This window comes from Coenobita brevimanus, chromosome 45 (assembly GCF_032717465.1).
Source record: "Coenobita brevimanus isolate Jiangsu-jjx chromosome 45, ASM3271746v2, whole genome shotgun sequence".
Lineage (NCBI taxonomy): Eukaryota > Metazoa > Arthropoda > Malacostraca > Decapoda > Coenobitidae > Coenobita > Coenobita brevimanus.
The window spans coordinates 24,610,817-24,624,006 of NC_136998.1; the positions used below are offsets into that span (position 1 = coordinate 24,610,817).

Consider the following 13,190-nt stretch of genomic DNA (forward strand, 5'->3'; position numbering starts at 1 on the left):
GGTAGCAGGTGGCTCTATTGTTTCTGTATGGACAGAGATTATTTTTAAGACAGCCTAGTGGTTAATTAGCTGAGAAAGGCGGAGTAAGTAACCTTTATAAGCTCCTGGAAAGTGTGAAGAGACATTTTTTTTTATCTCATTTTGTACACACATCCCTGTACACATTTTGTCATTTGTACACAGTTGTACACATTTACTGTCACGTTACACTTTTGTCACATTGTGTTGCACTTTCCCCCAACACTACTCAATATGTGACTTTGATTACAAAACACACTGTTTGTGTACAATTTCCCATTTTTGGTTCACTCCTCCATTTACACTAGTGTGTGATTTATATCTAGATTTAACCTTCGAAGTCTCCACGTTTCCTCAAGCTTTGTGAGTACTTAGCTTCCACTGAGTGTGTTCTGGTTAGGTAAGAAATAACTTGTATTATATTTGTATCCTGAGGCCTATAAGAGTCCTCCCCATTTGTAAAACGAACCCTGGTTTCTTCTTTGGTTGTGTATGTTATATTGTACATTAAAGTTAAGTTAGTTTTCTTAAACTTTATCTTATCCCTTTTGGTGCTTAATTAAGGGTTAAGAGTGCACCGTAATATACACCCCCATAACACCCTCCTGAGGTATATAAAATCGTCTACAGATACCTTTAACAAAAACAAAAAATCTTTCTGAGACTATTATGTCCTATCATGTAGTTTCCTTACCCTTCTGTGTGTGTGTGTGTGTGTGTGTGTGTGTGTGTGTGTGTGTGTGTGTGTGTGTGTGTGTGTGTGTGTGTGTTTAAATTCTGCTCTCCAAGTTTTCTTACTGAGATAAAACAGTCTGGGAGCAACATAAATCTTAACTGTTAACAACAGATCACCTTGCAAAGACGTACCTCTGTGTGACTCTCTCTCTCTCTCTCTCCTTCCACTACCCACCTTCCCCTCCTTGCTATCAATGTCTTTCATCCCTTCCTCTATCCCACCCTCTTCTCACTTTCCTAATTATCTCCCTTTCTCAAGGTCCTTGCATGCTCTGCTCCCCCTTTCCCTCCCTCCTTCTCTCTCTTTCTCACCGCACCCCCTTAACTCGTTCCCTCCCTTCGCCTTCCCCCACTTTCCTCCTCTCTCTCCTTCCTCTTCCCTCCACCGGCCCCCATACTCCCCCCACTACATCACCTTTACTTCCGTACATTCCCCCTTCCATCTCCCCTTCCATTCTCCTCGGTCTCATCTCCCTATAAAAGACGTAATCCATACCTCTCCACTTCACTCCACTCACCTTCTCTTCCACAGCCAAAAATCAGGTAACCTCATTTGTAAAGTTAATTCAGATACAACCCATTTCATTCGTGCTACCTCTTAAGATTTGGTCACCTCTGGGCACTTCTCATGGGGAAAGAATGTAAAAATCTCTTTTAACATTGGTTATCCTATCACTACTACTGAGTCTTTTTGATTAAGTGCGCGGTAAAACCATCTCATTTTCTTTAGTTATGGGAAAAACTCTGCTACAGAATCGGCTAATATCGTTTATTAACTAAAGAAATCCGACGGCTTTCACATCCTGGAACAAAATAACTTACTATTATTGTGTACATTGGGGGCATAAGATCACGATGACACTTTGTTAATCACTCAATCAAGGTCTATAGCCATAATTTCATTACCTTATTCCCTCCTGGTAATATTCCGAAAAATACACTTGATGGGCTATAGCTAAGCAGATTTCATTTCTTGTATAAACCACCTCTTTTTTTCGCTCAGTATCTTTTAACAGGAATATAGCTTTATCAATGAAATTAAAAATATATACCGGTGCCGGAAGTTGTTTGATCTTTGGTTCTCTTGGCATTATTTTTCTCTGACTTGGCATAAGATTGTCATCTCTCCATCGTGAATCGTGATTTGCAATAAGAGGTTAACTCTAGAATATGAAGACAGTAAAGAAAGAATGTAACGACGAAGCATTGTCATATCCTACCACTGAGCTACGTGAAATAAGCGACAAAAAGATGTAAATCTGGGACAAATTAAGGTTAAAAGGAATATACAGTATGCACGTAACTTTACTAATTCCTCACTCTTCGCTCACGCTTCCCTCACTTTTCATCTCCGTTCCCACGCTTACTCCCCACTCATCCCTCACGCTCCCTTCCCATACCTGCTTCAGAGCCCACTCATCCCTCACGCTCCCTTCCCATACCTGCTTCAGTGCCCACTCATCCCTCACGCTCCCTTCCCATACCTGCTTCAGTGCCCACTCATCCCTCACGCTTCCTTCCCATACCTGCTTCAGTGCCCACTCATCCCTCACGCTTCCTTCCCATACCTGCTTCAGTGCCCACTCATCCCTCACGCTCCCTTCCCATACCTGCCTTACCACTTCCTCATTCACTGCCCACTCATCCCTCACGCTCCCTTCCCATACCTGCCTTACCACTTCCTCATTCACTGCCCACTCATCCCTCACGCTCCCTTCCCATACCTGCTTTACCACTCCCCCAGTCACTGCCCACTCATCCCTCAATTCCCTTGCCTTATCTGCCGTACCACTTCCCCATTCACTGCCCACTCATCCCTCACTCTCAGTCCCCTTACCTGCCTTTCCACTTCCACACTCATTCCCCATTCATGTCCCATTCTCCCTCCCCCCATTTTACATTCCTTCCCGACTCTCCGAGACATTCCTCACTCATCCCCCATTTTACATCCCTTTACATTCCTTCCTCACTCCCACACACACACACTCCCCATTCACCACCCACTCTCAATCCACTTACCACTTCCCAACTCACTCCTCACACATCCTTCACTCTCCCTCCCCTTATTTGCCTTCAGTCATTTCCCACTCACTCTCCACGGTACCTCCCTTCACCTCCCTTTCCCACTCCCACACTCACTCTTTCGCTCTCCTCTACAGGCACCACCACCACCACCACCACCATGCGCATGGCCATTCTCAGCCTCTTCGTCATGGGTCTTCTGGCCGAAGGAAGTCTGGCACAGAGTTTACTGCCCTGCAGCGGGTCCAACGTCTTCATTGACGTTGTTCTTCCTGGGATTGGTTAGTGGCTTTGTTTTGATTGCCGTCTGAATATCACTCTCATTCAATGGTTCTCCTTATAACATGCATATTCGCTCTCACATTCATTGGCATACTCCCTGGTATCAGAAAGTATGAGATATAAAACACACACACACACACACACACACACACACACACACACACACACACACACACACACACACACACACACACACATTCAGCAGTATTTATTGTATTCATTGATTCACTTACACATATCATTCACACAGGCACAAAAGCTAACGCAGCTGAAAAACCGTTTTTACTATATACTCTCACTCCCTCAGTCTTAATTAACTCCCACAGACACTCACACTCGCTTCAACCCATGCAGGTTCACTCATACTCTTAGGATGCTCCATCTCACTCATTCATTTACTCAAAACTTATGGAGATTAGTGAAAAACAGTTTTGGAGACGTTCCAACTCGGGTTCCTTCTCCAACTGTCACAAGCTTATTATAAAAAAGTTCTTTTATTTGCATTATTTTTCTCGTAATGGATGAGTCGAATCTATCAAAATCTACATCACATAATACACTTAGATTTATATTCCTATGTTCTAAAGTCTAAAAAATTCACACAGCCAAAGCAGTATATGAGGAAGAGCCTTTCTTCGTCTCTCTCTCTCTGTCTCCCCGTTCTTTTCCGTTTATCTCAGTCTTCCTTTGCCTCCTCCTTCACCTGCCCCTCTACTAACACCCTCCTTAACCCTCCACAGTCAAAGCAATAGGTCAAGGAGAGTATTCACTACCTCCAACTGTCTACCAATTCCTCTCCCCTTTTCTCCGTCCTTCCTGCGTCCTCCGCTGTCTCCCTCTTTCCTCCTCCCTCTTTCAGATGTCTTCCCTGCCTCCCTCTTTTCTCCCCGCCTCTAATAACCCCATTCTCCGAACCCTCTACAGTTGACATAGTATGTACGGGACCGGTTCTGTTACCCACGTGCCGGGCAAAGGTGTTAGGCTGCCTCCTGGAACTTGACATACTCTGTGGAGACCTCACCCAAGAACTGCTGGACACAGTAAAGGGAATTTTGACAGACTGCGTCGCAGAGTTGGGACTGGATGTGAACTTGGAACTTCTTGCTGAAATTACCCGTAATGTCACTTTGTTTTGGGCTGATTTTCATGCTGTCATTCGTTTTACACTGATTTTCACAATGTCACTCTCTAACTTTCGCTGATTTTCATAATGTCACTCATTTTAACCTGATTTTCATATGGTCACTCTGTTTTATGCTGATTATCATAGTGCCACTTTGTTTTATGCTGATATTCATATTTACTCTGTTTTACGCTGATTTTCATATAGTAACAGTGTTACGCTAATATTCATACTCTGTTTTACTCTGTCATTCATCCCACGGCGTTATATTATGTGACTCTTTTAATCTGGCTCTCATACCCATGCTATACATTATGTGATTAGCTTCCATACCTTAGCTTTATGTTGTGAGCTTCTGTTTTACTCTGACTCTCATATCCTGGACTTTTATGCAATTTTGTTTCACTCTGGCGCCAAAACCACACCTTTAATTTATGTGATTCTGATTTACCTTGGTTTGTGTTACTTTTGTGGTAGTACAATGACTTTTCCTCACATGTTACTCATTCCAGGTTGGTGGTTCCAGAAAGACGGAGAAAACAACCTCAGTCACTCTCATTCTGTTTCTCAACTGTCTTATTTAATGGTCTACGTAATGCTATCTTAAAATTACTTCACACTCATCCTCTTCTTATTCACGGTTTACTCCAGCTGCTTCACTTCTTGCCCTCACAGATGACTGGGAGAGTCGTTCTCCCTCAGACTACATCATTTCAATTTACTTTATACCATACACGCTTCTCTTACTCCTGGATGGTCACATCTTTAGTTAAAAATGGGTTTCAGCACTATTCTTCCTCCTTCGTATAGAACTGATCATTTCCCTCATTAACTCCAGCTCTAATCTGTATACTGTCATCAACCTTCCACAAAACTATCTCTCTCTTGCCTATATCATAACATGCCCTGATCTGCCCATTCCACTGCACTACGTCCACTTTAACACCTCCCTAGTCTTTCAAGATCTTTCAATGTCCTTCCTCATTCCACCATATCATCTAACTCCACATTCAGACCTGGAGCACTTCAATACCAGCACTTCCACCTTTTTTATGTCCCTAGTATTCAAAGATCGCTGATTGCATCAATACTGGACCGTTAGGGTCACTTTGCTTTCCTACCCTGACCTGTTCTTCCCCATGCTTCACAGTGCTCTAATATGCCTCTTCTCCTCTACTACGACTTACTGCAAGTCCCTTAGTTCTATCTGGTGCTTTGGTCATTGTTAAATTTCTAAAATACAACATTTCCTCCTGTTCTTTCGTGATCAAGCTTACATAACGTTCTACTCCATCTGTTTGTTAGATGTCATCACCTCGGCTTTCCTTGCATTCACCAAACTTCTTCACTTTAATATGAAGACTTATTTTCAGTTTACTCTGCCACACTGGATTCATCAAGAAGTTTAGTGTGGCTAATCTGTTTAATCTTCTGGGTAATTTGTTTTCATTTATGGTGTGGTAAATCTTTTTTTATCTTCTGGCTATTTTGTTTTTATTTGTGGGATGTAGAATTCAGATAAGTATAAGACGATAACGATGTCGATGACGAAGATATTACACTGATTCCTAAATAACTAGAGTGAGAAAGATTTATTCTCTCTCAGGCACACCCCCATCCAACATTCCCCCAAACGGCTCACCTGCCTTGCCCTGCCCTGCCTTCTTCTAAATTATGCTGCCCTTCAATGAATTCCTCTTCATTACCCTGCCTTGCATTCCTCTTCATTACCCTGTCCTGTCCTGCACTGTCCTGCATCCTTTCAAACATCAGGCAGCTTCCCTAATCACTTGACCTAATCGACCCTCTCCCCTTCCTCTACCACAGTCGACACATCACCTGAGGCGAACTTGGATGTCTTGGTAGAAATCTTCGGCCTTGATACCCTCCCGGCGGTCATCTCGTGTCTGCTGTCGAAGCTGAAGATACTAGGCTTTGTGAGTACGACAGATAGATATAGAAAAATTGATGGAGAGAGAGAGAGAGAGAGAGAGAGAGAGAGAGAGAGAATTATCTGTGTTTACTTTATAATAATAAAAATATGTACTAACATACGAAACTTACTATCACGATCAGTATCACTCTGTTGTTGAAATTTTACTTTGTGTTACATCGTAGTTGTTCTAAACTGAAAAAAAAAAAAATAATAATCCATACCCTCTATAACTTACCTCTCACCGGAAAAAAAAATGCATAACGCCTGTAACTTCTCTCTCTCTCTCTCTCTCTCTCTCTCTCTCTCTCTCTCTCTCTCTCTCTCTCTCTATTGAAAAAGATCTATAAGCCCTATACCCGATCTCTCGATTCTGAGAAAAAAGATCCATGACCCCCGTAACTATTTCCGTCTCTCTCCCTCACAGCTCGTCGACTTCATCTTGTGCGTGACTGGTATAATTCCTATTGGCTGAACACATGAAACCCGCTGAACCGACCTGAACCAACGTGAACCGGAACCAGGACCAATCTCCATTCTGTGTGTGTGTGTGTGTGTGTGTGTGTGTGTGTGTGTGTGTGTGTGTGTGTGTGTGTGTTATGAGTGTGTGTGCGCGCGCACGAGTGTGTATGTGAATAAATCCAAAGCAGCATCTTACATTGTTTTCATTACCTGACTAATACATAGATCATAATTATTTTTTACCCGGTTCTGAATAATGGTAATTTAAGTGATAAAAAGTATCATGTAAATTCATTTCCACTAGAACTATAAGGAACGGTAATGTATAAATATATATAATTCCCTTTTCAACATAACCCTTAATGGTACTTCAAGGGAACACTGCTTTGTCTTGGTGCTGAAGCATGTGCATTCCAGTCATCAAAGGAACTATACTAATCAGGTGCAACCACACTGGAAAGTTTCTTTACTAGGGATCAGATGAAAAGTGTTCCCCTGACACCAAGTGCCCGAACTGGACATACGAGGCACCAAATCAAATCTTTTCTAGTAGTTCACCATCTTGCAGTCTACCAGGTTCTTTTCATAGGATAGGGAACGAGTTGAGAGACGTTCGTATAACTGGTTAGTGAAGTTGCCCGGTTATATCGATGTCACCACGTGAAGGGGTCTCTGACAAGCACCAGCCTCATTCTAAACCACAAAGACGAGTTCCGTCAAACCATGGTCCTTAATCTTCAGCAGCGATGGAGCAGATAACTTTGGCGTAGTCAGCGCTGATAAGGAGCAAGAGGTGTCAAGAATAAAAGAAAGTTTACAATCTAGGCGCCTTTGCAAACCAAACCTTGGGATGAGCAGTCGGCATGAAGAGTCCGGTCGTCTCTCCTGTTTTTCTCTCCATGGACTTTGTAAATCAGTGTGATGAGTCCACAGCAACTGACAATGACGACACTGCCCGGCCACATATAATATCATCAGTGTTGGCTGCTGCGGGTTTACCACACTGAGGAGAACGATGTCGTTGTACTGCAAACGTAGGAGTGTTTAGAGAGACATGGAAAAATACTGCTAGATGTCTCGCGGAACAAGAAAAAAAGAACCCTTCTTTAAAATGGATCGGACGAAAGTAGAAGATACAAGCAACCGAAAATCATAAATTTTCATGCAAGGAAGAAAGAACCAAAGACTAAAAACCCCAAAAGTTCTTTATTACAAAGAAAGCACAACACAACAATACAACATTTAAGATCCACTTATTCTGAGATGTGAGTGGGGTCATAAAGGAAAATACAAGTTGAAGAAGGCAGTTCCGGAACTGACCTGCTGCACACATGAATGACTAACAGTATCGGATAACTCTTGCGACAGCTGGCGAGAGAAGTGTTGAGATCATGCTGCCAGAAATGTGCTACGCGCCTGACAAAATGGACGAGGGGTGCAAATAGACGTTTTTGAAAATCACTGAAAAGCGACAGTGCAAAGATATGATACAACACCGCAGAGAAGAGAGAGAGGTTGAAGGGAGTCAGTGAGAGAGAGGACGTTAATAGACGATAAGCCTTTGACTCCACCCTGTTTACAAGAACGGTATGTGGGGAACGACTCCAACCCCAATCATGCTAGATGTACTCCACACACGAGCGAAATAAGATCCCTATACAAAGTCAACAGCTGTGTAGTGTAACGAAAACACGGAGTCGGTTTAGTACACTTAATCTCTTGGAAGGAGATTTTGCACGGCTTGTAGGATGATCCATCCAAGTTTCGTAGAATGAGAGATAAAAAAAAAAAAAAAAAGATATTAAGAGACAATGATGAACTGACCTTGGTATTCTTAAAAATTAAGGGATGCTCCTGTGGAAGATTTGAGTGAGACGGAGGGAGTATATACTGAATTTTTTATGAATATCTATATCTATATCTATCTATCTATCTATCTATATAGATAGATAGATAGATAGATAGATAGATCCAATTAGAAATGGTAGTCAAGTCAAGATTAGTCAGCCACAGCTTCATTACATCATTAAAGAACTGAAGTAACGGACACCGAAACAAGCATTTAGGAATGTGTAAGGTGGAGTCATCTGAGTGAGATTGGATGGGGATAAATATGCAGTTCAGAAAACCACTGATGAATAGAAGGGAGATAGCTGGTGACAGGACAGAGCACTAAGGAACATTACTATCGATAGTTTTAGAAGACGACTAGAGGCAGTCTACAATAGCAGCTACGGAACGACCACAAAGGAAACTTGAGATGAGGGCACAGACAGGAATGAAACCATAAACCGCACTCTGGAAATCAAGAATTTTTGCCAGACTTGGTCGATAGCTTTGGCTGTGACATGTGCAGTGGCAAAGGTTTTGCCACAGTTCCAAAAGGAGGATGACCACAAATCATAAAGCAAGGTGTAGGTCACCAGTGGAGCATCCCTAACAGAAAAGAAATTCATGAGAGAACAATGCTTCAGAATCATCGAGTTAAACATACCGTCAAAGACTTTACAAAAACAAGATACTGAGGCAATTGGGTGGTATTGAGAGGGTTAGGAACGACCACCCCTTTTAGGAAGAGTTGAATGAATGCAAACTTCCAGCAAGAATGTAGGGCACAAGTTGACATAGACAAAAGAGTTTACCTAGACAGGGTGCCAGCACAGACACAGATTTTCAGTGCAACAGGGTACCCCATCAGGTCAATACGGCTTGTGGGTGTGGAGACCAGTGAGCACAGAAAATACGATCCCTCGAGAAATTTTAATGACAGGCATCAGGATATAAGAAAGATAAGGAGATGGAGAGATGGCACCGGAATCGTCCAAAAAAGAATGTGGGCAGGTCACATTTATCATAGTAAAGATAACAGATGGTCAACCAGGGTAACTAAGTGACAGCCCAGTGATGGAGTACGAAGAAGACTCAAAAAGAAATACGATGGAAGGGTAAAATAACATTTGCAAGGACAGAATGGAACAGACCAACAACCAATACGTTACAGTGGAGAAAGAATGTCGACATATTTTTTCCACCACGTGAAATTCTGGCCGATGACTGTATAAGAAATAGTGAACGCTAAGCCCCATTTTCCTCCCTTGCATATATATATATATATATATATATATATATATATATATATATATATATATATATATATATATATACAGTATAAAATGTGCGTATATATATATAGTACAGTGGTAAAATGTGCGTATATATATATAGTACAGTGATAAAAATGTGCGTATATATATATATATATATATATATATATATATATATATATATATATATATATATATATATATATATATATATATATATAGTACAGTGGTAAAATGTGCGTTTTCGTACACTGAAGAAAGAGGACTCGCGTCCCGCCAGGGTAATAAACTATCAGAGCGTTCTTATGGCCACGTACTGCATTGACGGACATCAGGGTTGCTGTGGTTGAACCTGTGTCGCATACTGTAGAGTATGCTTGCACCCAGTCGGCTTGCGCGGGCCGATTACAGTTGTTTCACAGACTACACATACATCCAAAGCCACTCCAACACAACAATACACGTATAAGCACTTCTCACCCTACATTTAATCTTTACCAGGCAGCCTAAGCCACTTGGTAGAGATACATTGGCTGTATCGTCCCAGCTTCGGTTGAGATAGGCCAGTCCTACAGTGGACACTCAAACGGCTGATGAGATGAGAGATGACATATATATATATATATATATATATATATATATATATATATATATATATATATATATATATATATATATATATATATATATATATATATATATATATATATATATATATATATATATATATATATATATATATATATATATATATATATATATATATATATATATATATAGATTGATAGATAGAGAGATATAGATATAGATATAGATACTTGTGTGTGTGTGTGTGTGTGTGTGATGGGCATACAAGTGTGGATTAACACCAGGCTGGAAGGATCTGCCCCTGTATACTTATACAAATGTTCTTCCTTCATGAGGCATGTCGTATGCAAACGATAAATGCCAGCAGAAGCTATTGCCCTAGTGAGCTTGATAAATACATACGCTAATTCGGCAGACAAATCTTAGAAATCTGACCAAGTAGGGAAAAATTGATGGTGTTAGATGATTTAAAATGCTGCGAATAATGAGGCGGTAAATTGTGTATGCTCTCTCTCTCTCTCTCTCTCTCTCAGTTGTGCTTTGGCCTGTGACCCGACAACATCTCTCTTCCCGAGGTCTAATCTGCCCACCAGTACGGCCCGACTCAACGGATATCCACTACTGAAAGGGAAGTCCAAAATATATTTTTTTAAATATCTCTCTTAACTCTAGCCCCAATTCTTCTAATTATATACTTACTAAATTGTGTCCCCTCCCCTGTCTTAGTAAATAACATCAACATGCCCCCAGTACAAGTTCCTTGTCCCTCATGTGGAAACAAATTGTTCAATGATTGGTTTCCGAAATTTGGAAGGCCCGATTCAAAATGTTTTATGTGCTTGACCAATGAAAATATTCAGTATCTAGAAAGTACTATCAAAAGTCATCAATATGCAATTGAGGATCTAAAACAGGAAAATGCAGACCTCAAGGCAGAACTCAAAAAAGCGAAGGAAAGCCCCCTGAATACGACTCAGTATCTAGAAAGCATCATTAAAAGTCATCAATATGCACTTGAGGATCTGAAACAGCAAAATGCAAACCTCAAGGCAGAGCTAAAAAAAGTGAAAGAAAGCCCCCTGAACATGACTCCAGCCGACCAGGCATTTCAAGTAGTATGTAATAAACGAAAATGTAAACAAACGCCCTACATCCAACAGGTTTTCCGTTCTTTGTGATGAAGGGGAAAATAGCAGAGTAAAACAGGTCGTCCATAAGAATGTTAAACATAGTAGCCAGGATATAAACAAAGCAAGTGGACGTTTCCTGGACACCAAATTCAGCACTAGGGAGAGCACCACACTGGTGGTTGGTGACTCCATATTAATAGGTCTGGGCGCTGCCTTTGCATCAAATAATAAAGGCAAGAAAAGATCAGTGAAGGTTGTACCTGGCAGCAAGATTGACATGATCGCCAAAGACATTGCAAGTACACCAGTCAGTCGAGATGCATGTCTTGTAGTAAATGTAGGAACAAATGATGCACACGACGGAGGTAGAGTTTCCACCAAAAATATCTTGCAGAAATATGAAGCCCTTCTAAAAGTAATGAAAATAAGTCAAATAAGTGCGTGGTGAATGGTATATTGCCAAGGCTACGTTCCAACTCTTACTGCAAGAACAGAGTAGTAGAAATTAATGGAGCCCTTAAGGAAATGTGTACCAGAGAAAACATGTATTTCAATGATGTCTGGAAAAGATTTGTTGAAAAGCCAAGCCTCTTTAGACAAGATGGTGTACATTTAAATGCGAAAGGAATTGCAGAGATGGACAAATTGATAAATATGGCCGCTTTTAAAATCCACGAGAATGCAGGTGTGGCGGAAACACCTGCGCCCCCTGGGGACCTCACGGACGCTCCCACCTCCCCCATCACCCCAGCCCCACCCCTCACCCTCACCTCACCCCCCCCTAATCTCACGGTCGCGCAGCCACCCTCCCCCTCCTCTCCCTCCCTATCCACCCCTCCACTGACCCAGGGAAACTAAATCCTAATTCCCGGGGAGATGGTGTATCCGGATTACAGTCAAAGCCAACCACAGAGCAAATTAAATTATTATCATTCAATGCTCCCAGTCTTAGAAACAAGTTTAACGAACTCAAAATCCTTCTAAGTGTCAAAGATTTTCATATAATTGCCCTAACAGAAACGCATCTTGATATAGATAATAAAGATTTATAGACTCGTATAAATTTCACTATAAATGCAGAGAAAATGGACACTTAGGAGGTAGTGTTGGGATGTATGTAAAAAATCACTTAAACCCAACAGAGGTAACCTTAAGTGGACAGAACACCGAACTGGTCTGTGTCAAATTACGTTTAAAATATATGAATATAAATATTGTTACAGTCTACCGTCGCCCTACTCATACTCCAGAGGAAGACACAGAACTATATAGTACCTTGCAGGAAGTTCTCATTGGGGACGAAACGTTGATTACCGGCGACTTCAACCTGCCGTCAGTAAATTGGAATACAGTTACCAGTAGCAGTAATAATGACAAAAGAATAACAGATTTCATTAAGAACAACTTTTTATTTCAATGTATCACGGAACCGACAAGACAGGGCAATATCTTAGATCTTGTTATCACTACAAATGAAGATATGGTCTCAAGCCTCACTGTGGGTGAACATCTAGCATCTAGCGATCATAATCTCATAAGATTTTCCATGAATCTCTGACATAATGAGTGCACAAGTAAAACTAAGATGCCGGACTATAAAAACGCAGATTTTAACGACCTAAAGGACGCCCTGAGTACACTAGCTGAACTCATAGAAAGAATTAATGATGTAAACGAAATGTGGGCAGAATTTAAGCACGTATTCATGAGCGCTCAGAACAAGTACGTGCCAATGAAATCTAGACAAAACAATGGTAGAAACAAACCAGCATGGTTTAATACCGATATTAGCA

At 41.2% G+C, this 13,190-nt stretch overlaps 1 protein-coding gene across 1 annotated transcript; it reads left to right on the top strand.

Moving 5' to 3' along the window:
* The first annotated feature begins 1,258 nt into the window (after positions 1–1,258).
* On the top strand, positions 1,259–6,753 carry LOC145398399 (uncharacterized). Its single transcript, XM_080271273.1, has 5 exons — positions 1,259–1,296; positions 2,913–3,056; positions 3,982–4,173; positions 6,008–6,117; positions 6,541–6,753. Exons 2-5 carry the CDS (start codon positions 2,936–2,938, stop codon positions 6,586–6,588), a joined length of 471 nt encoding a protein of 156 aa, XP_080127399.1. The 5' UTR covers positions 1,259–1,296; positions 2,913–2,935; the 3' UTR covers positions 6,589–6,753.
* The last annotated feature ends 6,437 nt before the right edge of the window (positions 6,754–13,190 follow it).

What these genes read in the sequence shown, in the direction of transcription:
- LOC145398399 (XM_080271273.1), top strand. Translation starts at nt 2,936, where the DNA reads ATGCGCATGGCCATTCTCAGCCTCTTCGTCATGGGTCTTCTGGCCGAA. An exon ending in ACTTCTTGCTGAAATTACCC is followed by an intron (nt 4,174 to 6,007) that starts GTAATGTCACTT and finishes CCTCTACCACAG; the next exon opens with TCGACACATCACCTGAGGCG. An exon ending in AGCTGAAGATACTAGGCTTT is followed by an intron (nt 6,118 to 6,540) that starts GTGAGTACGACA and finishes TCTCCCTCACAG; the next exon opens with CTCGTCGACTTCATCTTGTG.